General features: G+C 50.0%; 1 protein-coding gene across 1 annotated transcript in view; it reads left to right on the top strand.

Moving 5' to 3' along the window:
* KCNQ1 (potassium voltage-gated channel subfamily Q member 1) overlaps positions 1–27,930 on the top strand; it is a 336,495-nt gene that overhangs the window by 228,072 nt on the left and 80,493 nt on the right. Inside the window, exon 13 of the mRNA XM_017886015.1 lies at positions 23,975–24,050. Within this exon, the coding sequence (XP_017741504.1) occupies positions 23,975–24,050 (76 nt within the window). The remainder of the gene's footprint in view (positions 1–23,974; positions 24,051–27,930) is intronic.

The following is a 27,930-nucleotide window of genomic DNA, read 5'->3' as shown; positions in this document are numbered from 1 at the left end:
GTTGTAGCAGCTGAGCTCCTGCAGAGCCTTCTGGGTGCCTGGGTGCTGCTCTGGTTTAGAAACAGGTTCTAATGCTCAGAAGAGCTCCTAAACCCTTGTTTATAATAATCTCTTTTGAAGTTTGACTTATCTGTTTGGGACCTTTATTCCTCCATGCCAACTTTAAAGTTAAGTTTATCGCGTTTCTTAAAAATTTCAACTGGAAGTTTGCTTGGGATTGCCTCGAATTTGCAGGTTAAATTTGGGAAAAACTGGAGTCTCTCTCATCTTGCATCTTCTCCTCCAAGAGCAAGGAGGCTCTCTGCACTGAGTCAGGTCCTCTTGGACCTCTGTTGCCATCTGGAAGCGTTTTCTTGAAAGGGCTGGTGAGGTCTTGCTTCCATTATTCCTGGATGAGACCTTCTTTCCCCTGCTATTTTGGAATTTATTTCTTCCAGGAGTTTATTGCTGGTGTAAAGAAACACCATTGATTTGGGGGGGTTGATCTCACACCTGACAACCATGTCATACTTTCTATCAGCTCTATTGATTGATCTTTTGATCCTGCTGATTGTCTAACTGGATTGGTCCTATCAGAAGGGGTCAGTGTGACCACAGACCCCCGTCCCCCAGCCCCTAAAGTTCTTGCCTCATGTCTTCAGGTGTGGGGCTGGCAGCTGGGGTTACCTGACGTTTGCCATCCTTCTGCGGGGCCTCAGCACTGGCAGAGGCAGGGGCTTCCTCTGACACGATACGGGGATTTGCTGATGGCTCCTTGTCTGCTCACTAAGGGTGCCTTGGAGAAGGCAGCTCAGCAAGGGCCGCCTTCAGGCCTGCCTGAGCCCGGGGCCAGGACCAGGAGCAGGGGGCAGCATCAAGGCAGCTCATCCTTGGCTGCCTCTTCTCCCTTGCTACTATTTGGTTTATGTTTTTTGTTTTGTTTTGTTTTGTTTTTTGAGATGGAGTCTTGTTCTGTCACCCAGGCTGGAGTGCAGTGGTGTGATCTTGGCTCACTGCAAACTCCACCTCCTGGGTTCAAGCGATTCTCTCACCTCAGCCTCCTGAGTAGCTGGGACTACAGGTGTGCGCCACCACACCCAGCTAATTTTTGTATTTTTAGTAGAGGTGGGGTTTCACCATGTTGGCCAGGCTGGTCTCCAACTCCTGGCCTCAAGTGATCCATCCACCTCGGCTTCCCAAAGCGCTGGGATTATAGGCATGAGACACTGTGCCCGGCCTATCGCCCCCATTTTTTTTTTTATTTTAAATAAACTTTGATTTTAGAATAGTTTTGGAATTACAGAATTCTTACACAGGTGGCACTGAGAGTCCCCAGGTGCCCTTCCCCCAGCAGCCCTATTATCAACGTCTCACATTAGTATGCACTTGTCACAAGGAAACAACAGTGATACATGACTATTAACTGAGTCCATGCTTGATGCAGATTTCCGCCATTTCCCTACTGTCTTTTTTCTGTCCCAGCGCCCCACCCAGGGTCCCACGCGACATTCCCTCGTCCGTCTCCCTGGGCTCCTCTGGGCAGTGACCGTTTCCCAGGCTCTCCTTGTTGGTGGTGACCTGGATGGTTAGAGGACGACTGGTCAGGTGTTTGCAGGGTGCCCCTTATTGGGATCAGTCTGCTGCTCTCCTCACGATTAGACTGAACTGTGAGTGTGAGGAGGAAGAGCACAGAGGGACAGAGGGAAATGCCCTTCTCATCGTCCCATTCCGAGGGCCCATCGTATCGGCGTGGCTCGTTGTGGGCGATGCTGTCCCCGTCTCCTGGCTCTGAGGCCATGGCTGTCAATCTCCTCAACTGTGATTTGCTCTTTTCCCCCTTTGCAGACTGTCCTTGGACCCGCCAGCATTTGGCTCTGGGGCCCTAGAGAGACCCTGGGATGTGGATCACACTGGTGACCCCTGTGAGCCCCAGTGGGGACAGATCCAGGAAGGGACCTCCTGGGAATGAGGTCTGGCCTCTGCCTGGATCAAAGCCATGGCCCCCATTCCCCGGGGATAGGGAAGCTGTGCAGGCAGCCTGGGTAATGGGCCACCGCCCCAGGCAGGCGTGGGAATCCACACATGGCCCTTCTCAAAGACGGGTGCTGTCCCTGGGGCCCCGGCGGGGTCCTGGAGCCTCTCTCATTGGGCACATCCGAGCCCAGCCTGGCCCATGGTGGAAATGCAAATCTAATTAGTCTGGCATTGAGCCCGTCTTAAAAGTATTAACAGAGCCTTAAACTGTGCTGTTGGACGGGGATGAAGAAACGCCTTAGAAAGAAATTACCGGATGGTGACAAAGCCCCAATTTATTAGTCTTCTCCAATGGGGACTGTGCAAAGGACATTAATTACTTTAATGGGACTTATTTTGCTTCGTTGCCCAAAGTAATTGGTTTATTAACCTCTCCTTCCCTTTAGGGAGGGAGAGAAAGACAGGGGCCCGGGGGTGGCCCCGGGAGGGGCTTGTCCAGCCTTCTCATCTGCCCAGTGGTGCAGCCTTGCACCCTGGGGTAGCCAGTGCGCAGTCCCTGCTGGCCTGGGCTGGAGCTACCCCAGTGCCCACTGATCTATTCTTGTTCACTAGGCATCCACCATGTGCCAGACACTGGAATATGGCCATGAGAAAGACAGGACCCTCAAGAAACAAGCTGTTCCCTGAAGGCCATAAGTTCACTGTTGTCACAGGTGCCCAGAGGAAAGGAAGATGGCTTTGGGGTGGACACGTCAGGGCAGGCTTCCTGCAGAAAAGCCACAGGCTAGGATAGTGGGAAGGCAGGAGAATGCCGGGAAAGGGAGGACTGGATGCCCACAGGGAGAGGGGGTCATGGGGGCAGGTTCCAGAAATCAGAAGGAGATGATGGGAAGAGGCACGCAGGGTGAGGCTGGCTAGAGGCAGGTGAGGCAGCCCAGCCTCAGGAGCCAGGAGCCGGCTTCCCCGGGCTTTAGCAGATGAGGAGTGATAAGGTCTCTGTTTCAAAACAATCCCTCTGGCGTGAAGCAAGCCGTCTTGAAAACAGACCAGAACCGGCTGCTTCCACCACCAGCAGAATACTTCAAGAAGACCACTCAGGCCTAGGGCTCTGCAAACAATGTCTGATTTTCAGAAAACCATGGCTCACCCACACTCTACCCTGGGAAAGGGCAGGTTCCTAGGGCTGGGCTTGTGGCCAGTGCAGCACTGTCCTCAGTGGCCTGGCACACCCGGAACTGGCCGGGAAAGACCCCTACACAGACCCCCAACTCTCCAGTTAGCCCTGTCTCCTTGTGTCCCCAGACCTCAGTGAGGGAGAAAGCAAGTTCCCCTCAGAAATGCTGGTCAAGCTGGCACGCCCCCACCCCCAGCCCACCCTGGTTCCACGCGGGGCCTGCTCCCACTTGAAGCCTAGAGGCGTGCCTGCCCCGCCTGTCCCAGTAAGGGTGGTTGTGTGTGTTGGGTAGATGTGGTAAGGTGTGCTGGCATGGAGAGGCCCCATCAGATACCCCTAGGTACCTCCCCAGGCAGGGCCCTCAGCATCTGATGCCAAACCAGCCTCCACTCTTCCTCCAGGTGAGCCTGAGGCCCCAGCTAGGTGTCCACGTGGAGGTGTGGGGCCCGGATGGGACAAGCCTGGCAACCAGGGCCCAGCATGAAACTGCAGGTGCAGAAGCCCCAGCCAGCCTGGAATGTGGGGGCTCAGAGGCCACCCAGAGCCCACAGCAGGGACTCCCCACACCAGGCCTGGCTGGGTCACAGAGCTTAGGGTCCAGCCAGCTGCTGCTGCCCCTCCCTCTGGGCCTCAAGACCATCTGTCACGTGACAGGGGCAGGCTAGTCCTTTCTTGAACTCATTGTGAGCTGCAGAGACTGTGCTCTGGCCAGGTGAATGGTGCCCCTGGGGGCCAAGATCCCCACCTCTGGTCTGGCAGCTGGGTGTGCAGGGGCAGCCCCAGACCTCCCGAGTGTCCTCTTCCCCTCTTTGCAGTTGTCACCCTGTCCTTGAGTCTAACTGGGGCTGTGCTGCCCTTAAACATGAGCTATTCAAAATGGCGGTAGGGGCAAGGCCTCTGGAGCAAGGAAAGAGGGCGGTGGCCATGCCCAGCAAGTCCCTGTTGCCACTGATGGCATAAAAAGTAACTCTGCAACCTGGTGGCCCTACAGTTGACACACATGGGGCCACAGGAGGAAGGAGACTCAGGCCAGGCCAAATGTCAGGGACCTCAGGTCTGTCTCCTTTACCAAATGGAGGGCTGTTCCGCCAGCACCCCAGCAGGGAGGATGGGAGGATGCCATGATTTCCAGGGTGGTGCCAGAACCTGTCTGCTTGCCAGGGCTCTGCAGGGAAGGGTTTAGGGTGGAGACTGGGAGACCTAGAAACTGAGGGGTGTCGGAGGCCTCAGCTGGGGGGCAAGCACAGACGAGAATGGAAGCAGCTCAGTGTCACTGAGTCTGCGTTGGGAATGGGGGATCCGAAGGCCAGGGCTCTGCCTGGTGCCAACTGTGTGACCCTGGACACGCTGCTGAGCCTCTCTGGGTCCCAGTTCCCTTATTTGTACAACAGGAATAACAGAGGAGTTAACCCATGTTTAAAAGCACAGAGGCTCAGCTGGGCAAGGTGGCTCACTCCTGTAATCTCCAGCACTTTGGGAGGCTGAGGTGGGCAGATCACCTGAGGTCAGGAGTTTGAGACCAGCCTGGCCAACTTGGTGAAACCCCATCTCTAATAAAAATACAAAAATTAACTGGATATGGTGGTGGACACCTGTAATCCCAGCTACTCAGGAGGCTGAGGCAGGAGAATCACTTGAACCCATGAGCTGAGATCGCACCACTGCACTCCAGCCTGGGCAAAAGAGTAAGATCCCGTCTCTTAAAAAAAAAAAGCACAGGGGCTCTACACGGTGCCCTGAGAATTGTGTGTAAATGAATGAAAATGGGGTGAGAGGGACGGAGTGGGAACAGCCAAGAGGCCAGGAAGCAGAGCCTGGGCCCAGGGGCATCTTGCTGGTGAAGCTGGGGAGAGACCTGTGCAACCCCACCTGAGTGAGGCACTGAGGGCCCAGAGTCCAGGTCAGCGCCGGGGCAGCTGGGGCTGGATCTCTGGGGAAGTGGAGGAATGACATGTATTCCAGGGAAGAATGGGGCCAGAGGCTGAAACAGAACGACAGAGCCCTCAGCCCAGGGTGGAGGACATGGGAGATGGGGGTATAGCTGTTGGGCTTGTGGCTGGCCTGGCCTAACCAGCTGGGAAAATCCGTGGGAGGCTTTTGCCCTGCTCGGTGAACTGCTGGGCCTTCCTAAGGAGCCCTGGGGAACCTTTCCAGCACAATGTCCAGGCTCCCGCTGGCCCAAGCTCCAAGTTCTCTGGCTCCCAGTGTCTGTGTGGAATCCACCAGTTTCACTGCACTTCTTTTCCTCTCCTGCCTGGTAACCCTCTTTGCAGAGACCCTGGCTGGACTAGTTGCTTTGCAATCCACAAGGCTTTGGAAGGCAATGCTCACAAATCACTTTTCTAGACGAAGACCAGTAAGAAGCCCATGTCATTCTTCTGAGACATTAGGGTTTTCTCTCCCTTGTTTTAATCAACCAGTTCCCAATAAGTCATTTCAGTCAGGCCATTACCAATGGCTCATAATCTCCTGGGCTGCTGGGCGAAATGGGATCCCCTGGCTCTTTCACTGAAAACACTTTTCTTGTTTTCTTTCTCCAGCGTGCTGGAAGCCAGCCAACTCGCCAGTTCCATTAACTTAATGAGGGCTGACAGCCTGCGACAAACGTCCTCATAATCTCCCCAGGATTTAAACGGGGTCCTCCCCAGCCGCCTGCCTACACCCCAACCTCGAGGCTCTTTACCTCTGTCTGTGCACCCACCCAGCCCCTCCCGGGAAAAAGCCAGGACAAAGATGCATTTCTTCACTAGCTGCTTCCTGGCGGCTCTGTGCAGGCAGCGTCAGCCCTTCAGGTTCTCTGCCCAATTAGGGTCACCCACAGCCCCCGCACCCCACAGCAATTTCTTGGGAGCTGCTCATCCCCAAAGCTTGGAGCTGCAAGGCAGTGACTGGTTTTTCTGGGCTCCGTGAGCGAAGGGTCACCCTGGTCACCATGAAAACTTTATCCTCATCCACACCTTTCTTTCTGGAACTCTCTGAGGCCTAGCATGGGAATCATTTTAGGGTCCTCTCACACCCTCATCCAAACCCTCATCTCCCACCCCCCAGTTGCAGAGAAAGCCCCATGCTCTCAGCAGGAAATGGATGCCAGTGCTTAGGAGCAGGTGGGGTCCTGGATGGGGGCTCTACAGGCAAGGGGAGGCAAGACTGAGCAGCTGCCCAAAGTGAGCGTCCGTCCCATGTTCCGCCCCTAGGAAACCCTTTCTCCTGATGTGGCGACGTGCGTCTCAGTGCAGAGGGCAGTGGAGGGACAGCGCAGCTCCGAACTGAGCATCCAAGTTCACTCTGGCGGGCACCTTCCCGGCAAACAGGCCACTGGTGTGTTCTCCCTCTTTCAAATGGGGTGGCAACCCTCATCTGACAGGCGGCTGTTCTGAGAGCAGTGGCTGTCCCAGGGAAGCCCTCAGTGAGCGTTACCACGGTTTTTAAATAAAAGCAGCTGCTGATGTGCTGTGCCCCTGCAAGGGCAGGCAGATGGGGACCCCAGGGACAGGTCCCCATAGCCAAGGTGTTCAGCCACCCTGTCCCCTGCACAGAGAGCCTCTCCCACCAGCTCAGGGTGAAGGCAAAATGGAACTTGCAGAATGTGAGGTCCAGCCAGCTTTGCCCTATTCCCCCCATGGCCTGGCTGACCTTACTCTGGGCCCCTTGTGGATGCCCACATACAGCAAGATGTTTCCTCAAAGATGCTATTCTGCAAAGCTGCACTTTCTCGGTCACCGCTGCCACTTTGGCACCTCTGTGGGGTACCTTGTACTGCCCTGTCCTCCCCACGCCCTGAGGGGCCATCCTAGGCAGCACTCACCCTGGTCATCCCTGTTTATACCACAAGACTGTTTGTAGCCAGAGCTTGGGAGTTGTGTTGTGTAGTGTTGACTTGAGTTGCATCATGTGTTTGAGCTGAACTGTGCTGAGTGTTACCGAGTTGGGGTGACTGGGTTGATTTTAGCTTCACAGGTGATCTGAACCCAGTTGAGTGGCTTCCATGGAGCTGATCTTTACTAAGCTAAACTGAGTTGCCTTGAGCAGCTTGTTCAGCTGGTCTGTGCCAGGTAGTATCTCGGGGAGTCCGACAGGATACCTCATGTCTTAATCTGTTCAGGCTGCTATAACCAAATACCTTAGACCTAGTGATTCACACTTAAGAACTCCTTGTTCTGGAGGCTGGGAAGCACAGGGTCAGGGCACCAGCAGATCTGGTGTCTGGTGAGGGGTCTGTCTGGTTCTTGGATGTCACCAACTGTGTCCTCATATAGCAGAAGAGGCAAAAAAGGTGCAAACAAGCTCCCTCAGGCCTTTTTCCCAAGGGCATGAATCCCCTTCCTGAAGGCTCTGCCCTCGCGGCTCAATCAGCTCTCAAATGCCCCATCTCCTAACACCATCAGGGGCTGCGGGTTAGGTTTCGACATAGGGACTTTGGGAAGACATACACATTCAAACTACAGCACCTTGCTCCTGGGGAAACAGAGGAAACTGGTTCCTTTCTTTTGGTTCTGGGTTATGTCAAAATCAGCTACTTTCCTGAATCTGTTTCAGCCACCTCTCCCTAGGATCCTCGCAGAATTTCACTGCCAACCAGGAAGGTCTGCTCTGGCTGGTCTGGGCTTGAGAACCAGCACAGGGTTGTTCTTCTTTGTAGGTCGCTGATATGAAAACAATCTTGCAAAGACATAAGAGCCACACATGCTTAGTGTCACGTGTGACGCATCAGCCCAGAGGGAAGAGAGAACGTGCATTTACGCAGAACTCTCTCAGCCACAAGCTCTGTTTCTGTTGCATTTGGACCAGGTTGCAGGGAGCCAGGCAGGCCACCCTGCCAGTGTGGATGTCATTATATGAGCAGTAGGAAGCCATACAGTATCTGAGGCAGGGGAGTCGCGAGATCTTCAGTCTGTCCCTCAGAAAGCTCCTCCCGCCGCCACTCAGGGGGATGGGTTGGAAGGGGTGAGGCTGGAGCCAGAATAGGGAGTTCAGAGGCCTCCGTGTCTGCCCAGGGAGGGAGGGAGGTCGGCCTCAGCTGCTCTCCTGAGGGTTCCTGCCTGGGTCCCTGAGCCCCCTGAGAAAGGGCTCCCTCTCAGAAAAGGCATGTGCCCTGGGCAGAGCCAGGAAAGCTGGGGATGTCTCAAAGCCTCCCTACCTGCTCTGTGTCCCCTCCCTCTGAAGCCTGCCTCTCTCCCCAGCAAAGTACCTGCCACCTGGGGAGTGATCTGGGACAGTCAGCTGCACCTTTTGAAGTATACGCCTCGGTGGCTTTTGGTATATTCAGTCATGCAACATCACTACTCTCTAACTTGAGAGCATTTTCATCACCCTCAAAATGTACCTTGCATCCCAGGTACAAAACCATACCAGGCCCCCTGGGGATGGCTTGTGACTGCTGCAAACCCTGCCCCTGGGCCATACTCTAGTTCTCCTTTCATCCACTGGTGTATTCCTTTGGCCGGGCACACACACATTTGAGAAACTTCCCCAGCTTCCCTCTCTCTGAGGCTCGCTCCATTACAACACAAGGAACTGAGACATCTATGGCTGGCTTTTTTTTTTTTTTTTTCAAATTGTATATCTGATAAGGGATGTGTATCCAGAATATAAAAAGAGGTCTTATAACTCAATAATGCATTGACCCAATTAAAAAATGGGCAAAGGACTTGAACAGACATTTCTCCAAAGAACAGACAAAAATGGCAAATGAGCACATGAACCCATGCCCATGAACACACGCTCAGCCTCAGCAGTCATTAAGGAGATGCAGATCAAAACCACAGTGAGGTTTACACTCAGTAGGCTGACTAAAACAAAAAAGACAATAACAAGTGTTGGCAAGGATGTGGACTGCCAGAGCCAGGCTGACCATGCCATGTATCTGGAGGAGGGCCCTGGAGGGGTGTGCCCATTCCATGTCTGTGTGTTTACATGCAGTGGGCACAGGCAGTGGTGCCAGAAAGAGCCTCTGCTGGGCTTTCTCACCACCCTAGCCTCTCACCTGCAGCCCAGGCATCCTCCAGTGGGTTTTTCAGGGAACTTAACATCATGAGTCTAAAATTTCTATGACTGAATAAATAACTGAATAAAAATAACCAAGACCTTGCCAAGAAGATCAAGGAAGGGCCCTGCCTTCCAGATACCAGGATGTGGAAGAGGCTATAGTAACTAAGATGTTGCAGTGTAGACACAAGGGTAGACAATTAGCCCAGTAGACAAGATAGAGAGCCCTAAAGAGATCCATACAAGTGTGGGACATTGGCATGTGACCAAGCAGGTGTTGCAGGTTGCTGGAACCAATCATCATCCAGAAGGAAAAAGACAGAGTTGAGCCCCCACTTCATGCAATCTATAAAAACTAACTCCAGGTGGATCTAGGAATTAAATGTCAAAAGCAAACCTTAAAACTCTTACTGGATAATATAAGTTTATTAGTATCTTTTATAACTTGGCATAGGGAAATATTTATTTTATAAGACACAAAGGCATTGACTATGAAAAAAAAATATTGCTCACTTTGATTCTATAAAATAAGAATCCCTCATCATCCAAAGATACCTTAAAGAAAGTGACAAGTTGCAGACTGGGGATTGCATTAGTTTCCTGGGACTGCTTTAACAGGTGACCACCAACACACATCAGAATAACACATGTTTATTATCTTCCACTTCTATTGGTCAGAGGTCCAACCCCAGGTCTGATGGGGCTGGAAGGCGTCATTAGGGCTGGAGGTTCTAGGGGAGGATCTGTGCCCTTGCCTTTTTCAGCTTCTAGGGGTTGTCTGCATTCCTTGGCCTTTAGCCCCTTCCTCTATCTTCAGAGACATCATGTTGCTCCTCTCTGACATTTTTTTCATAATCACAGCTCTCTCTGACCACAGCCAGGAAAGGGTCTCTGTTGTTGTTGTTGTTTGTTGTTGTTGTTGTTGTTGTTGTTGTTGTTGTTATAGGGTTTTGCTCTGTGACCCAGGTTGGAGTGCGGTGGCGCAATCATAGTTCACTGCAACCTTGAACTCCCTGGCTCAAACGATTCTTCCACCTCAACTTCCTGAGTAGCTGGGACTACACACACATGCCACTGCGCCTGGCTAATTTTGTTTAGTTTTTTGTAGAGGTGTAGTCTCTCTCTGTTGCCTAAACTGGTCTTGGACTCCTGGCCTTAAGTGAGCCTCCCACCTCACCCTTGGCCTCCCAAAGCACTGGGATTATAGGCATGAGCCACTGTGCCTGGCCAGGGTCTCTGCTTTTAAAGACTTGTGGTTAATTGTACCCACCTAGAAAATTTGATATGATTTCCCCATCTCAGTGTTCATGACCTTAATTACATATACAAAGTCCCTTTTGCCATAGAAGGTAACATATTCATAGGTTCTAGAACATCTTTGGGGGAGCCCTTATTCTGCCTGCCAAAGAAATGGATAGTCACAATACAATGAATTGACAAAGAATTGGTGTACATATAACTAATACATAGCATGTGTAATGTATTTATATATGTGTGTGTATAACCAATAAAATCAATAATAGAAACTAAAATAACAAATCAATAAAGATACAAATTATCGGACAGAAAAATGGGCCAAAGACAAAGACTTCCTCCGCCTTTCATGGTTGAGGAATACATGTGGCCAGTGAGTAGGTGAAGGCACCATTTACAGAAAGCATTTACATCACTCCATTGGCATAAACCACAAAGTCTGGCCATTGGGAGTGGTGACAGGGACGTAGGGCCCTGGGTCTCTCCTACACTGCTGATGGGAGTGTACAGTGGGACTACCACTTTAAAAGGGTGGCATCACCTCCAAGGTGGTGAATTCACATACTTGTTGACCCAGCAGTCCCATGTCTGGGCATACACCAAAAGGGAACTCTGGTGTGTGGATGAGTGAGAGCGAACAGGAGTGTTTGTTGCAACGCTATTCACAAGCTCCACGTGCAACCGGCCACTTGCCCCCCAGCAGGAGGGAGAGTGAGTAAACATGGAATGCCCATACAAAACAGAATTTTACACCAATTAAAACAAACAAGCCAGAGTGACAGACAACCATGTAGGAAGGCTTGACAATATAATACCAAGGAAAAGCCCACTGCATTCTTATCAAGTTTAAATTACTAAAATTTTAAAAAATGACCTTTGGGACACATATAGATACAATAACATTCCATGAAAAAGAAAGCAAAGGAGAGGAACACAGGATTCAGGTTGATGGTTACCCAGAATGGGGGAGACAAGGATACAGTTGGGGTGGGGCTATCAGGATCCAGCATTTATTTTGTGTTTTGCTTGTTTGTTTGTTTTTGTAGAGATGTGGTTTTGCCAGGTTTCCCAGGCTGGTCTCAAACTCCTGAGCTCAAAGCAATCTGCCCACCTCGGCCTTCCAAAGTGCTGGAATTACAGGTGTGAGCCACCACACCTGGCTGTCTAGCATTTATTTTGAATAGCGAGTTCTTGGGAGCTTTCTACATTGTTTTTAAAAACTAATTATGTGACATTGTATAAGAATATTATATACCACAACCAGGAGAGATTTATTCTAGGTAATGCAAGGCTAGTTCAACATTCAAAACTTAATTAACATGATCTGTTACAGAACTTTCCCAACTTGATAAAGAGCATCTAAAAAAAAAAAAAAAAACCACAGCTAACATCGCAACATCACACTTAATGGCAAAAAACAGAATACTGTCCCCTAAAATCAAAAAGAAGGCAAGGTTTTCTGTTCTCACCACTTCTGTTCAACATAGTACTGGAAGTTCAAGCTACTGCAATAAGACAAGAAAAAGAAATGGGACATGTAGATTAGAAAGGAGGATCTAAAACTGTTCCTATTTGCAATGATAGAATTGTCTATGTAGAAAATCCCAAGGAATCTACAATAAAAACATCGGGAACTTAGGAGTTCAGCACACAAAAATCACTTGCATTTCTATATCCTAACAATGAACCTGTGAAAACCAAAATTAGAAATGTAATACCATTTACAATTGTGCTAAAGAAATTAAAATACTTAGGTATAAATTTAACAAAACATGTAAAGACATGTATACTAAAAATTACAATATGCCGATGAAATAAATCAAGACCTAAATAAATGGAGAGACATTCCATGTTCATGAATTGGAAAACTCAAAATAGTAAACATTTCAATTCCCCTTAGAATTACCTATAAATATAGTATAATTCCTAACAAGAATCCTAGCAAGGTTTCTTATGGACATGGACAAATGTGTTCTAAAATCTACATGGAAAGGCACATGCTGTAGATTAAAACAATTTTGAAAAAGAATTAAGTGGGAGAAATCATTCTGCCAATTTTAAGGCCTACTATAGAGTAAGGAATCAACATGGTTTGATGTTGGTGGAGGAATAAACACATAGCTCAGTAGAACAGAACAAGGAATCCAGAAATAGACACACACAAATATGCCTGACTGATTTTAAGACAAAGATGCAAAATTCAGTGGAGGAAGACTCCTCCTTCAACACACAGTACAGGAGCAGTTGGTCATTCATAGGCCAAATAAATAAATGAAAACCCTGACCTAAGTCTCACACTTTATATAAAAATTAACTCAGTACTCACCTTGGGCTTAAATATGAAGTGTGCAACTCTGAAACCTTTAGAAAAACATGGAGGAGAAAGTCTTTAGGATTTAGGACAGGCAAAGAGTTCTCATACTGGATGCTAAAAGCATGATCTGTTTAAGGAAAATTGATGAAATGGACCCCATTAAAATTTAAAACATTTGTTTTGTGAAAGCTCCAGTGAAGGGGATAAAAATGCTAACTATAGACTTGGAGAAAATATGTGCAAGCCACATATCTGACAACTGGCACCTAGAATATAAAGCACTCTCAAAACTCAACAGTAGCCGGGTGTGGTGGGTCACACCTGTAATCCCAGCACTTTGGGAGGCCGAGGCGGGTGGATCACCTGGTCAGGAGATCGAGACCATCCTGGCTAACACAGTGAAACCCTGTCTCTACTAAAAATATAAAAAATTAGCCGGGCGTGGTGGCAGGCACCTGTAGTCCCAGCTACTTGGGAGGCTGAGGCAGGAGAATGGCGTAAACCCGGGAGGTGGAGGTTGCGGTGAGCCGAGATTGCGCCACTGCACTCCAGCCTGGGCGACAGAGCGAGACTCCGTCTCAAAAAAAAAAAAAAAAAAAACCTCAACAGTAAAATACTCAGCCAGTCCAACTAGAAAATGGGCAAAAGACATGAAGAGACATTCCACCAAAGAAAACAGATAGATAGGGAAGAAGCACACCAAAAGATGATCAACTTCGTTAGCCAAGAGGGAAATGAAGATTAAAACCACAGTGAGCGGTCACTACACAGCTATCAGAATGGCTCAAATGAAAAGTAATGATGATACCAAATGTTGGCGAGGATATGGAGAAATGGGATCGCCCATCTGTTGCTGCTGGGAATGTAAAATGATGCAGCCACTCAAGGAAAATAACGTGATCATTTCTTATGAAAGTCAGCATGCAACTACCACACATCCTGGCAACTGAACTCCTCCTGGGCATTTATCCCAAAGAAATGAAGACTCATATTCATACACAAACCTGAAAATGAAAGTTTATAGAAGCTTTATTCCTAATTAGCTGAAAGCTGAGAACCATCTAAGTATCATTCAACAGGGGAACAGGCAAACGGTGCATCCATACCTTGAAACACTACCCAGCAGTAGAAAGGAACCCACTATTGGTACAGCCTGAGCGGTGCTTACGGGAATTGTGCTGAAGAGAAGAAGGCTCCCCCAAAAGGTCGCTTGCTGTGTGATTCCATGTAGATAACATTCTCAAAGTCCAGGCTGTAGGGATGGAGATCAGAGGGTGGTTCCTGGGGTTAGGAACGGTGAGGGTGGGAGTGACTGCACAGGAGCAGCAGAGGGGGTCTTTCTGGTGGGGAGGACTTCCATTCCTCATTGCTGTGGTGATCACTTGAATCTGCATGTGTGAACACAAGGCAGAACCACGCACACTGTGCCAATGTTGACCTCCCGGCATTGATCTGGTGCCCCGGCCATGCAAGGTGTGACCGTTGGGAACTCAGGTAGAGGGCATACAGGACCTCTTGTTATTTATTTATTTATTTATTTATTTATTTATTTATTTATTTATTATTTTTTGCAACTTCCTAGGAATCTATAATTGTTGCAAAATAAAAAGAAGCAAAACAACACACTGGGAGGTGCAGGAAACTGCACACATGATGTACTTGTGTCTGCTGACATAGGTGCTCAAGGAAGAGTCTGGAAGGCCTGCAAGACCCCCATGTCTGCGAGGTGGCTGCTAGGGGCATGTGACATACAGTGATTTCACTTTCCCTCTTCATGTCTCCTGGGTCCTCCAGCACCCTGGGTTTCCTCTGCCAAAACCCCCACCCATCTGCCTCTCTTCATCTCACAAGCCTGCGTGTGTGCAGAGAGCAGGGGTCACCAGGGGATGTTCCTTCCCCAAGGCGCTGTGGCAACTTAGAGGACCCCTCCAAGCTCGGGCCCTTGAAGACAGCCCTGTGTCTCCTAGGACACACAGGTGTGGGAACTCACCACACAGGAGGGAGTTGCAAAGAGCAGGACCCCAGCATGTGGGAAGGAAGGGAGAGAGCTCTTATTTCCTTATTTTCTTTCCATCTCTACTCCCAGGCAAAGCTGATAAATTCTTCCTTATTCCAGAGTTACAGGATGCTCTAAACGGGGCCAAGAACTTGTTCAGGCAGGGTGGGTACAAGGGGCTTGCATCTGACTTAACTCTCTGGCTGGAGGAGAGGGGGACAGAGGTCCTGGGAGGGGCTAAAGGCTCAGGGACACAGGTGAGGCCAACCCCTCCTCCACGTTGGACATCCCCCAGGCCCAGACCCACCCTGAACTGTACTGGATCCAAGTCCCAGGACCCCCTGGAGTCACCTCCAGCTCTCCCACATGCCAGCCCCTACCCCAGGCCTCAGGATCTGCCTGGATGGAGGCCAGGTCCCTGAGCCGCTGGGAATCTGTTCTACAGGTGGGAAGGTTGGCCTGCCTTGGGCAGCCCAGTCCGGGAAACTTCCTGTCTCTGCTTTCCCACAGTGTCCCTCGATGGCCCCCAGTGACGTGTGTTGAATGTGGTGCTGGCCCCTTGGGCAGCCCAGCAGCCCCCACCCCAGCCAGCCCAGCCTGGGCAGTACTGGGGGCTGCTGGCTTTGAATTTGACCTATCCAGAAACAACGGGTCCTTCAGCGGGCTCAGCCCCCGAGACCACTCAGCCTGGGCTGTGTGCCCAGCGGCACTTCATGTACGTGGACGGGGCAGGCAGGCAGGCAGGCGTGGAGGAGCTAATGGGTAATTTAGGCAGCACATTAACAAATGAACCAGCGGATGGGGGATGGGGAGCTCCTCTCATTAATCCACAAATTATTAACAATAACTTGTTCATTAATGAATGAACAGGTGAGATACAGGTCAGTGGGTGTATGAACAAGTGAGGAGATGAATGAAGTGGGTCTTTTCTCAGCAGCTGACCCATGGCCAAGACCCCGCTGGGCAGCACGTCCCTTCCTCCTCTCCCAAGCCAGGTGGTGCGGGCAGGGAGAGGGCCCATCCTCCCTTCAGTAGGTGAGGAAGCCACAGGCCTGGAGGGTGGCCCAGCCCAGGCAGGAGGGCGCCAGCCCTGAGCCCTTGGTCCCTTCCTGCAACCAGGGTCCAGGGGTCCCTTCCTTCGGGGCCCAGTGAGCCCAAAGCCTCCGTCCTGCCCCCTGTCTCTCACCAGCTCGCTCCTGCGTCAGAGCTACTGAGATGGGAAAGGTTTTCTTGTCCCCCTCACAGGACGTATAACGGGGGTGTGGCTCGCTTCTTCAGTGCCCTGCTACTCAAAGCTCCAGGGGAGCTTACAGGCGGGCAGGTTGTGGGGCTCCGACCCCCACGGCAGCATCTAGGGGCGAATGTTTACAGCTGAAGCCCCATGGGCGTGTGTTACAGGGTGCTCTTTGGTTTAGCTGTCCATAGACAGCTTGCGTTAGTCAGCTCAGTTAGACCCCCTGCCTTACCGCAAGGACAGAGGTCTTTCTGTATCTTTCTGTATCCCGGGGTTCCTGTCTTGGTGTACTGGAAGAATCAGATCACACGTGAGCTTGGAGAATGAGTGCGAGGTTTTATTGAGTAGAAGTAGCTCTCAGCAGATGGGGAAGCCAGAAGGGAGATGGAGTGGGAGGGTGGTTTTCCCCTGGTGTCAGGCCGCTCAGCAGCCTGGGCTCTCCTGCATCCACCCCAGCCCAACCCTGCATTGTTCCTCCGGTCAATGGCCTGCCAGCCTGTCGGTGCCTGTCGGTGCCCTCTTACGTTGGTGTGTTCCTCTCTACCTACCCTCAATGTCCAGCCATTGTGTCTTCTGCCGATGCGTTCCTCTCGATGTCCAGCCGCTCGTGTGTCTGCCCACTAGGGACTCGTGATTTGTATAGACACAGGATGGGGACATGGCAGGCCAGGGTGTTCTTGGGAAATGCAACATTTGGGCAGAAAAACAGAAATGTCTGTTCTCACCTGGGTCCATGCGCGCAGGCCCAACGGTGGAACCCTAGCCAGGGACCCGCCCTTCTCCTCCCAGCACTTCCCTGCCCCTCTTCCGTATCACTACCACGAAAAGCCACTTGACCCCATCCCAGGCCTCACCCAGTACAGAGAGAGAGAGACCACCCCCTGCAAAGGAGCAAGCCAGGCCCTTCTCTCCAAGACCACAGGGTCAACTGTGTTCAGCAGGAAAGCCAGGTAGCCAGCGCTATCACCAGAGCAGTGGCTGACCCATACCGTGGCCTGGGCAGAGCTAGGGGCCTGGCCTGGCACTGTCAGCCCTAGGCCTGCTTGCAGTCCTGGCTGGATTGTTTACCTGTGAAGGCTCCGACTGTGTTCTAGGAAGTTGGCAGGAGGGGAGGCCTGCAGCAGCTTCTAGCAGCCTGTGAAGCCACCACGGGGCATGGCCCTCTGTGCAGAACAGGATCTGAGAAGCCCCGAGTGTTCTCACTGGATGTGGGGCTGCATCCAGACCTTGGCGGTCATGGCCACAGGCTCCCAAGGCCCCAAGTCACAGCCAGTGGGGGACTCTTCACAGTTAGGCACCTATGGCTTCCTGTTCCCTGTCTGCTCCCAGGCTGTTTGGGGTGATGGAAAGAGGCCAGGACGTGAGGCCTGGGTAACAGTTCCTCTCACGTGTCAGGCCTGGGAAGGGGGACTTCGTGAGACCATCTCAGAGATCCTGGGGCCTCCAATTTGTCAAATAGTTTTCTGTGACAGTTCATACTGTTTGTGTTCCATTAAAGACAGCTTTGCCCATCCCAGGTCGTGAAAATATTCTCCCACTTTCTTCGACAGGCCCGATTGCCTCATAGTTAGACCTGTGACTCTACCTTGGTTAACTTTGTGACTAGTGTGTGGTAAGGATCATGGTTTATATATTTTCACATGTGTATCCAAATTGTCCCAACACCGTTTATTGAAAAGAATATCCTTCCGCCAGCTCAACGGCAAAGGCGTCTTTTCTATGAACCAGTGGCCACAGGAGTGTTTGTGTGTCTGATGTCCTATTCCAGGGGTCCCCAGGCCACAGGCTGGTACCCATCCATAGACTGTTAGGAACAGGGCCGTGCAGCAGGAGGTGAGCGGTTGGCAAGCGAGCATGATCACCTGAGCTCCGCCTCCTGTCAGATCAGTGGCGGCATTAGATTCTTACAGGAGCACGAACCCTATTGTGAACTGCACTTGTGAGGATCTAGGCTGTGTGCTCCTTATGAGAATCTAATGCCTGCTGATCTGAACTGGAACAGTTTCATCCTGAAACCATCTCTCCCCACCCCACCCCTGTCCATGGAAAAAATGTCTTTCATGAAACTGGTCCCTGGTGCCAAAAAAGTTGGGGAACCACCGCCCTATTCTGTCAGACCCCCACTGTTCATCTGTCTGCCCAATGCTCTTAATCAAGCCCTGTGGCCTTATGAAACCCTGGGAGTGTCAGACCTCTGACTTTGTTGTTCTTCAAGATCATCTTGGCTATTCTTGGCCCTTCACATTGTTAGGAATATGTTAGAATCACCTCGTCAATTTCCAAGAAATAAATAAATAAGTAACAAAAAGCACTGTGATACTGATTGGAATCATATTTAATCCACACCTCAATTTGCAGAAAATTAACATCCTATAAATATTGAGTCTTCTTATACATGAACACACTGTATCCCCAAGTCAAGTTAGGTCTTTATCTCTCTCTAATGCTCAGTGCTTTTCTGTGTAGTAGTCTCACACATCTTTAAACAGATTTATTTTAGAGCTGGGTACGATGGCTCACACCTGTAATACCAACTACTTGGGAGGCTGAGGCGAGAGGATCATTTGAGCGCAGGAGTTTGAAACCAGCCTGGGCAAAATAACAAGACCCCATCTTAGAAAAGAAAAAAAGAAAGAAAGATTGTGAAAGGAAGACAGTAAAGAAGAAACCATTTTTTAAAGATTTGTTCTTAAGCTTACGGTCAAGTTTATGGTTATTGATGCTATTGTAATTGATATCTTTTTATTTTCTAATTGTTACTAGCATATAGAAATATACATATTTCAGAGACAGGGTCTCTGCATTCCAGGCCCATAACTTACAGCAGCCTTGAACTCCTGGGCTCAAGCAGTCTGCCCATCTCAGCCCCCTGAGTAGCTAGAACCACAGGTACACACCACCATGCCTGGCTATTTTTTAAATTTATTTTTTCTACAGATGGGGTCTCACTATGTTGCCCAGGCTGATCTCAAACTCCTGGGCTCAGGTGATCCTCCCACCCCACCCTCCCAAAGCACTGAGATTACAGATGTGAGCCACTCTGCCAGGCCTAGAAATATAATTATTATATATCATCCTTAAAACCAGTGTTCTCGCTAAATTCGTGTATTAATTCCAACAGCTTATCTGCAGATTCTTAGATTTTTTTTTTACGTATATGGTTATGTCATTTGCAAATAACGAATGTTTTATTTTTTCCCGTCCCATTCTTTTACCTTTTATCTCCCTTTTCCTACCTTTTTAACATACCAGCTGGGACTTTCTGGACAATGTGAAATAGAAACGATAACATCCTTGCCTTGCTTCCTGTCTCAGGAGGAAAGTGTATCATATTTCACTATTAAGTATGATGTCTGCGTAGGGTTTGGGTTTTTTTTGTTTTAGTTTTTGTTTTTTTTTTAGGTAATGGAGTTTCTATTCCTAGTTTGCTAAGAGTTGTGTTTTTAATTATGAACAGGTCTCGGGTTTTATCAAATGCTTTTCTACAATCTGTTGTGTTGATTCTGTTTTTTCTTATTCTGTTGATGTGAAGAGTTACGTTGCTTGGTCCTTAGAGGGTAAACTGAGCATGCACAAGTGAATTAAACCACATTTGAGCATGTGTGTGGGCACAGCACTACATGCAGCTCGCTGGTGGTGGTTGGGATATTTGCACTTATGTTCACGAGAGAGATTAACCTGTGATTTTTTTTCTTTCTTGAAATATTCTTGTCAGATTTTGATATCAAGGTTATGCTGCTTTATGAAAATACTTGTATAAAATTGACATTATTTCTTCCTTAATTTTGGAAGAATTTACTGGTGATGTCATCTAGATATAGAGTTTTCTTTGCCAGAGGATCAGCAAAATTCCAAATTTAACTTATTTAATAATTATTGGGCAATTTGTATTATTTTGTTTTGTGTCTACTTTTACATATTGTGTTTTTAAAGAATTTGCATATTTTATCTAAATCATCAAAAGTATTTTTGTTTGTAACGTCCTCTGAATAAATGTTTCAGCACCTCTAGGCCTATAGTGGTGTTCCATCTTTAACTCCTGACGGTCGTCATTTGTGTCCCCTCCCCCACCTGATCAATCTTCCCAAAAGTGTTTCTGTTTTATTAGTCTCTTCTGAGAACCAAATTTTGGCTTTGTTGATTTTCCTTAAATAATGTTCATTTTTTATCTCATTGACTGTGCTCTTAACTTTATCTCTTTCCTCCTACTATCTTTGGGTGTAATTTGCCATTTTTTTAACTGCTTGAGATGGATTCCAGCCTTTCCTCTGCTCTGAGATGGGCATTTAAAAGCCACAAGGTTCACTCTCTGTGCTTATTTCACTGTACTTTCAGTACCTATTTAGCTATGAATTTTAATACGTTACATTTTTATTACTATTTAATTTAAACTGTTGTTTGATTCTCATTATATATTTTTCTTTGAGCCCTGGGTTATTTAGATTGTTTAATTTCCAAAATATATGGAGATTCCCTAGTTATCTCTTTTTATGGAATTCTAATTTAATTGTACTGTAGTCAGAGAGCATAATAAACATGATTTGCTTTCTTTGAAATTTGTTGGAACTTGCTTCTGAAGTCTTGCATATGGTCTCTTTTGGTACATGTTCTGTGTGCACTAGGGAAGCTTACGTAGTCTCCAGTTGTAGGGGGGCAGTGTTCTGTATATGCCAAGTTGCTGATTAGGCTGTTCAAATTTGTCTCTGATTTGACAAAGTTTTGACTGCTTTTCTGTTGGTTACTGACGAGGTGTGTTCAAATCTCCCACCATTTTTTCTTTTACATTTTAGTTCTGCCAGTTAGCTTTATATATTTTAAGGTTACGGTTTTAGGTGCGTACAAATTTAGAATTGATCTCATCCTGCTGAATTGACACTTTTATAATTATGACATATTCTTCTTTATTAATACTTAAAGTCTACTATTGGTTTTCCTTTACCAGTTTTCATTTGGCTACACCATGACCTATCTTTTTCTGTCCTTTCCCAACATGTTTTGTATCTTTATATTTTAAAGTAGATTTATATAGTTGCTTTTAATCATGACAATCTTGATCTTTTAATTGGACTATTAATCCACTTATAGTGCATGCAATCTACTATCTTATGTTTCTTTTTCATTTGTTTCATCTCTTCCTTTAAGTCTATTTTCATTTCATGCTCCAAGTTGGCTATTTTCTTTGGGTTCACAGCTATTCGTTTCTACTCTGTCATCCCTGCTATCCAAACTCACCTATTGCATTCTTCATTTCCAGTATGGTCCTTACTTTTCTGGAACTTCCTTTTTATATATCTATAAATTTTATTTCTCTGGTAAAGTTTTCTATCTTTCCATCTGTTTTCTTGAACCTATTTATCATGGTTGTTTTGAAGTCTTCATCTAAATATTCTGAGGCAAAGCACAATCATCTGTTAGCTCACAAATCTATGGGTCAGCAATCTGGGCATCCCAGTTGGGTGGTCTCACTTGGACTTGACAACATGGCAGCACTTGCATAGTGATGTGGTGGTGGCTGAGTGGTCTCCGTTGTCCTCACATGTCTGGAGTCACTGGGCTGTCAGCCAGGGTCTCTCAGCTCTCCTTCACGTGGCTCTTCCAGCAGGCTAGCTCAGACTTGTCCATGAGCCAACAGAATTCTAAGAGGGTAAGAGCAGATACCACAAGGTCCTTGAGGTTGAGCTTCCGAAGACATGATCATTTCCACCATGGTGGAGATAGACTCTAGCCTGCAATGGGAGAACTACAATGGATTGTGGCCATCTTTAATTCATCACAGTCTGCCCTCTGGCCATAACTTTTCACATTCTCCCCAATGCAAAATTCCCTCACCCCCCTCCCCACGATACCTAAAAGTCTCACCCAATTACAAATGGCATCATGCTCAAAGTCCGACATCTTGGGATCTGCCCCTTCTTCCAGCCTCTGTCCAATTCCTTGTCCCAAAATTAATGCCATATGTTTTAGGATATTGATGTGACATTCCCTATTTCTTAGTCCTTATTTCTGTATCAGTTACCGATTGTTGTGCATAGCAAACTAGACCTAAATTTAGTGGCTTAAAATATTTTCTTTGGGCCAGACACGGTGACTCATGCCTGTAATCCCAGCTTTTTGGGAGGCCAAGGCAGACAGATCATGAGGTCAAGAGATCAAGACCATCCTGGCCAACATGGTGAAGCCCTGTCTCTACTAAAAATACAAAAATTAGCTGGGCATGGTGGTGCGCACCTGCTACTCAGGAGGCTGAGGCCGGAAAATCGCTTGAACCTGGGAGGCAGAGGCTGCAGTGAGCCAAGGTTGCGCCACTGTACTCCAGCCTGGCGAGACTCCGTGTGTGTGTGTGTGTGTGTGTGTGTGTGTGTGTGTGTGTGTGTGTGTGTGTATTTTTTGTTTTTCTTTGCTCAGCTAGGAGGTTGGACTTGGCTCAGCTAGGAGGTTGTTCTGTTGGTACTGGCTGTTAGCTGGGGCATCTCTGTTCTCCATGTGGCCTCTCTAACCAGCAAGCTTGTTTGTAGGGCCACATTCCAAAAGCACATGAATTATATACCGTGTAAGTTCCCCAGCACTCTTTCATCAATGAAGTCACAAGGTCACCCCAAATTCAAGTAATAGGAAAACACTCCATCTCTTAATGGAAGGAGCTACAAGTATTTAAGGCTGTTGAAAGTACCACACCTTCAGATCTGTATGGTCTGTCTTTTCCCTTGCCTTTTAGTCTTTTGTGTATAAAATTGTAGAAGCTCAAGGATATTATCTCCCTACAGATAATTTTATTTTCTTCTGCCATGCACAAAGCACCTTACTCCAGTAAGGGATTGGGAGAAGTGGGGTCAATGTGATGCTAAGTTAGCATTGCTTAGTTTCTAGGGCTGCCTTCTAGATAGCTTCTAAACCCCAAAGCTTCTCTCCACAGTGCCATGAGTCTACTGAGTACTCTGCTTAGCTTTTACCCCTTCAGCAACTGCTTTTTGCTCAGTTTCTGTGAATCTCACCCACCCGTGTGGCTTAGGAATTCACAAGTGTTTCCAGAGGAAGTTGTGTGAAAGGTGGCTTTCTGCACCCTGGTCCTCTGTTGACCAGAATCTTGTTCCTTCATGTCCTGGGTGTCCTGTGGCCCTGGACTCCACATTTGTATCACCAGCCCACTGAGCCCCTGCCCTGTTGGGTGTCAATGCTCCCCTCCACAAATGGACAGGTGCCCTGCAGAGGAAACGCTTGGGTGCAGGCTCAGCTCATTTCATTTCCTTTCTATGTGGGATCCTCACCCTCCACATCTTTCTTGGTCTCCAAAGCCTCACACAGCTGTTCCTTGCTGTTGGCATCACTTAGTCTCGCAGTCCCTAGTGTTTCCATCAGGACGGTCAGGCATGCGTGAGCTTCACTGCCAGGAGGGAATCTCCTGCAGCCTCCGTGGCACTGTGTTTTCTTCCAGTCTTTTCTCTATGCACACACACACATCATCCCTTTTGTTTCCTTTTGTGATGCTGTTTCTAAAAGGATCTTTATTTCTAGAAGAAACTTTAGGAGGCAAAACAATGCAGCCACCTTAACAGAGCAGCTCTGGTGGCAACTTTCCCTTGTAAATTTGTCCTGTAGCTCCTACTTTCCCAAGCACTTGCTGTTTGTGGGGCTACAGGACACAGCAGCTGAAAGGGGCTGTGGACATCGCCAGCATGTACCCTCTTATCCCATTTTGCTGACAAGGAGCCTGAAGGCCCAGACATAGAAAGAAGTTACCATGGCTGCCATGTGTTAGCAGCACAGCCATTGCCAACCCAGGGCCCTGACTCCTACCTGATCCCCTTCTGAATGACACTCAAGGCAAGGGTCCCCTTCCCACTCACAGGTGAGGTGCAACATTTCACCTTGAAAAGCCTCTTGCCCCCAGCCTCCCCTCAAGCCCACACTAGGACATGGCCTAAGTATCTCCATCCCATGGAGTTGAACACTCTCCTTGTTTCTGGAAGGATCCAGTCTGTGTGCTCCTCAGGCAGTGCAGGGGCAGTGAGGGGATGACCAGCACAGGGTGGCCACTCACAGTCTCCTCTCCTCTCTCCACTGCAGGCTGCGGGAACACCATCGGGCCACCATTAAGGTCATTCGACGCATGCAGTACTTTGTGGCCAAGAAGAAATTCCAGGTAAGCCCTGTGTTGAGCCTTCCTGCCCTCAGCTTACTCCTCGCAGCTTGCTGCAGCTGCCCACACCTCTCCTGGGTTCTCTCCTGCCCGTAGTGGAGGCTGTCAAGGCCTCTGCCCCCAAGCCACACAGGCAGGCCTATCTGAGACCTGACAGTGCCTACCCCACCGAACCCCAGACAGCAGGCCCCTCAGGGGACGTATCCTTGGAGGCCCAGCCTGGAACCAGAGTCACAGGCAGTATGTTCTTCACCTAGTAGAAGGCAGCAGCCGTGTGGCTCACTCAGTCCTCCTATGGGGTGGGTCGTGCAAGGAAGCATTAGTGAGAGATATGAGGGTGACATCAAAATGACTCAGAGATGGTATGGAGCCTGGCCTGAGTCACCAAGCTGGGAAGGCAGGTCCCCCAGACCCCCCAGCCCTGTCCTCTACTGGCTCAGTGTTCTCTTTCCCTGCTCCGCCACCGTCTGTGAGTTGGGAGGATAGAGGGAGGCTGGGCTCTGCTCTGTGAGAGGTGCGGTCCCCTTGGCCAGGTGAGGCTGGAGCTCCAGGCCTTCCATAAGCTGCCCTAACTTCTCCAGGGCCAGGCCTCCTACAGAAGCCCCTTAGAGCCCCCAGAGTCCATGCCCCGCAGAGAGTGCCATTGATGGCAGGCATGTCTCCCCTTCTCCTGCCTTGGGGACATTCCTCGGATGGAGATGGTGGTGGAGGGGACTGAGTCCTGACTTGGAAATGCATGTGTAGGCGTGGGAACCCTGTATCCTCTGTGGTGGGTGATCAAAAAGGCATAGATCACAAAGCAGGGAAGGCTGGGGGGTGACTTGCCCGAGTCCCTTGGAGTGGAAGGCGTGTGACGTGCTTGAATGAGTGTGTGTCAGCAGGAGCAGGCCAGGGTGGGGCTCCTGAGCAGGGGGCTCCTGGCATCTCAGTCACAGCCTCACCAGGTATAAGGCATAGCCCAGGAAGGCTCAGCAATGCCTGCCGACCACCAGGACCCACAGCCGGTGGCATCCCAGCCCACCAAGGCTTATCCTGGAGCCACTGAGCTCCCTGTTAGGGTCTGGTCAGGGCTCATGGGGGCCTTTGTCAAGTGGTCATTGGGTCAGACTGGAAAGATCATCTTGACTTCAAGAGCCTGAGATGAGCCAAGAAAATGCAGGGCCCATCCAGACGGACTGACAGTGGCATTCAAGTCTGGTCCCCTCGCAGCCATGCCTTTCACACCAGGCCACACCTTCCATGCTAGGACCCAGGATTGACACAGGCCCGCCCACAGTCCCCTCAGTGGAGCCCCCACCCATCTGGATCCTGGAGCCACCGCAGCCTCCAGACTTCACATGGCGGTCTGGGTGCAGACCCCAGCCCTGGCAGCCCTGGGCAAGTTCTTCCCCAGCTGTGAGGGGAACGAGAGCCTAAGGGTTTGGCATAAGATCATATGCACGTGCCTCACCCGGGCCTCACCCACAGCAACCCTGGGCCAGCACCCGCCAGGCCCATCGTCACCCTGAGCCCCAAGAGCAGCCCTCGGCCAGGCCCTTGCCGAGAGCGGTGTGCGGGCCCTCGTTCTGGCCACCGGGCCGCCATCTCCAGGGGGGTTTTGCATGCACAGCCCTCCCACAGTGGTGTTCTCAGCGGGCCCTCCTGCCTGCATCCCCCCAGCGAAGGGGGTGGTTCATGACTCTACTGAACCAAGTTGTGTCAAAGCTCGTAGCAGGGCCTGGGACCTCTTGCAGTCAAAATAAAAGTCATGGCATATGCCACTGCTGGCCAGTGCCCGGAGATCTGCCTGGCACGTTCTAGGGGAGATCTGACAGCCCCTGTGTACAGGGTGTCTCCATCCTGGGACCGTCTCCTCTCTCTGGGGCTGGCATGGAGGGCCTTGCCAGAGCGGGGAGCTCACTCGGGGGCAATGGAAGAGAGGGGCCAGCCTCTTGGCAGCACCAGCGCTCTCCCAGGCAGGGAAGGGGCTGCAGGAACCCCCTTGGGATTCAGGTCTGGGCAGGGCAGTCCCCCGAGGGCAGAGGAGACCATGGGAAGGGCTAGGGTGTGTCAGTTCACTGGAGAACAGCATGGTCGTGACAGCCGAAGCAGCTGACGTCACCCCAGCAGTACAGCAGAGGGTCACAGGGAGCCTCCCAGGGTGGGGCCAGTGTCTGGCCTGAGGGTGCAGAGCAGGTCCCAGCAGGGCAGAGCCAGAGCCCACCAAGGCTTGCAGAACTGTGCCACGTGGGCACCCTGGGGGCTGCTCCCAAGGTCTGGGGGAACCCAGCAGAACATGCAGACCCTCATGGCTCCTGGGCAGGCCTAGCTCCAGGGGTGGTGTGGGCAGCTTCCAGCTCAGGTCCAAGAGATCGTCCAGCCGTCCATTTCTCCATCAGCCAGGAAGGACACTGGCATTGAGGTTGATATCAAGGATATCCTATCATGATAATAACTACCATGGCTTCCAGTCTTGTGATGAAACCTCAGATGTGTAGCCTCCTGGCCAAGCGTCTGCAAGTTCATGTTGTTGGAGCATTCGTTGAATACCTGGGAGATGCAGCTCTCTATAAGTTTGATGTGGCTGAACCAAGAAAAAAGGCACATGATTTCTAATGATTTCTACAGATATTTTGATGCCATAAAAGATTTTGAGGTGATGAGGAAGGCTGGTATCTTTCAGAGTGCAAAGTGATTTTGGAATATAAAGAATTTCTTTGGTTTGAATTACCAAGAAGCTTGTCAGTGACCTGTGTTCCTGAACTGTGAAACATGAATATGTGGGCCAAGAAATAGCTTCTCTTGGTAAATAAACAATTAACAAATACAAAAAGAGAGAGAGGGAGAGGGACAGAGAGAGAGATCATCAGCGCCAGCCCCAGCAGGCCCTATTACTGAGCCACAGGCGAAAAAGCTGATTCCTGGGGAGGAGCACAGTGAGCCCTGCACTCCTTTCCAGGCAAGGGGGAGTGGGTCCCCTTTCCTGTCTTAGGACACAGGCCAGAACCCTGAGAATGGCCCAGAAGGCTTCCTGAAGCAGACTGGGAAACCCCCACCCCACTGTCTGCTTCTCCCCTGCTCCCTGGCCCTGGGAGCCTTGCAGAAACCTAGCAGCAGCAGGATCCTCACAGGGCACAGAGGCTCCTGCACAAAGCCACTGGGGCTCCCTCCGACCTCACCAGCTGGCTCTTATTGCTGGGGGCAGCATGGAGGGGTGGGGCTAGGGTGAGAGGAGCAGTAGCCCATGGCGGTGAGGAGCTGTGTGTGGCTCCAGGGGCTCCCCCAGCCTCCCTCTCAGGATGCTTCCCGTCCTCCATGCCAGCCTGTCTGCTTGCTTGCACCTCACCCGCCCCCCACCCCCGCTGGCCTCAGGGGCTGCTGACATGGCAGATGACACCCCCTGCCTACCTTGATGGCCGATAAGTCTCTGGCTAGCCACTCCTGTGTCTGACTCAAGGAGCCAGAGCCTCTGCGCCCTTCAAGTTTGCCTTGAACTCCCTGTCCACCGTCAGTCGATCTGGACAGGCCTGCATTATCTCAGCTCATCTCAGGCTCCTGACATCAGGATGATCTTTCTAGCCCAACCCTGGATGACCACCGGACAAAAGGCCCCATGAGCCCTAACCATATCCTAGCAGGGATCTCAGTGGCTCCAGGATAAGTCTCTGTGGGCTGGGATGCCCCTGGACCATGGGTCCTCATGGTCCGCGGGCATCACTGAGCCTCCTTGGGCTATACCCTATATCAGGTAAGGCTGTGGCTGAAGGTGTGGAGAGCTCTCTGCTCATAGGCCCCACCCAGCCCTGCTCCTGCAGACGTGCACACACTCAGGCACATAATAGTTCCTTGCCCACAACAGGCCTGTTCGAAAGAACTTGTGTCTGCAGAGGCTGCTAACACACAC

This window comes from Rhinopithecus bieti, unplaced genomic scaffold (assembly GCF_001698545.2).
Source record: "Rhinopithecus bieti isolate Rb0 unplaced genomic scaffold, ASM169854v2 scaffold_1014, whole genome shotgun sequence".
NCBI classification, from domain to species: Eukaryota; Metazoa; Chordata; class Mammalia; order Primates; family Cercopithecidae; genus Rhinopithecus; species Rhinopithecus bieti.
This window is presented reverse-complemented; position numbering and strand designations above follow the sequence as displayed.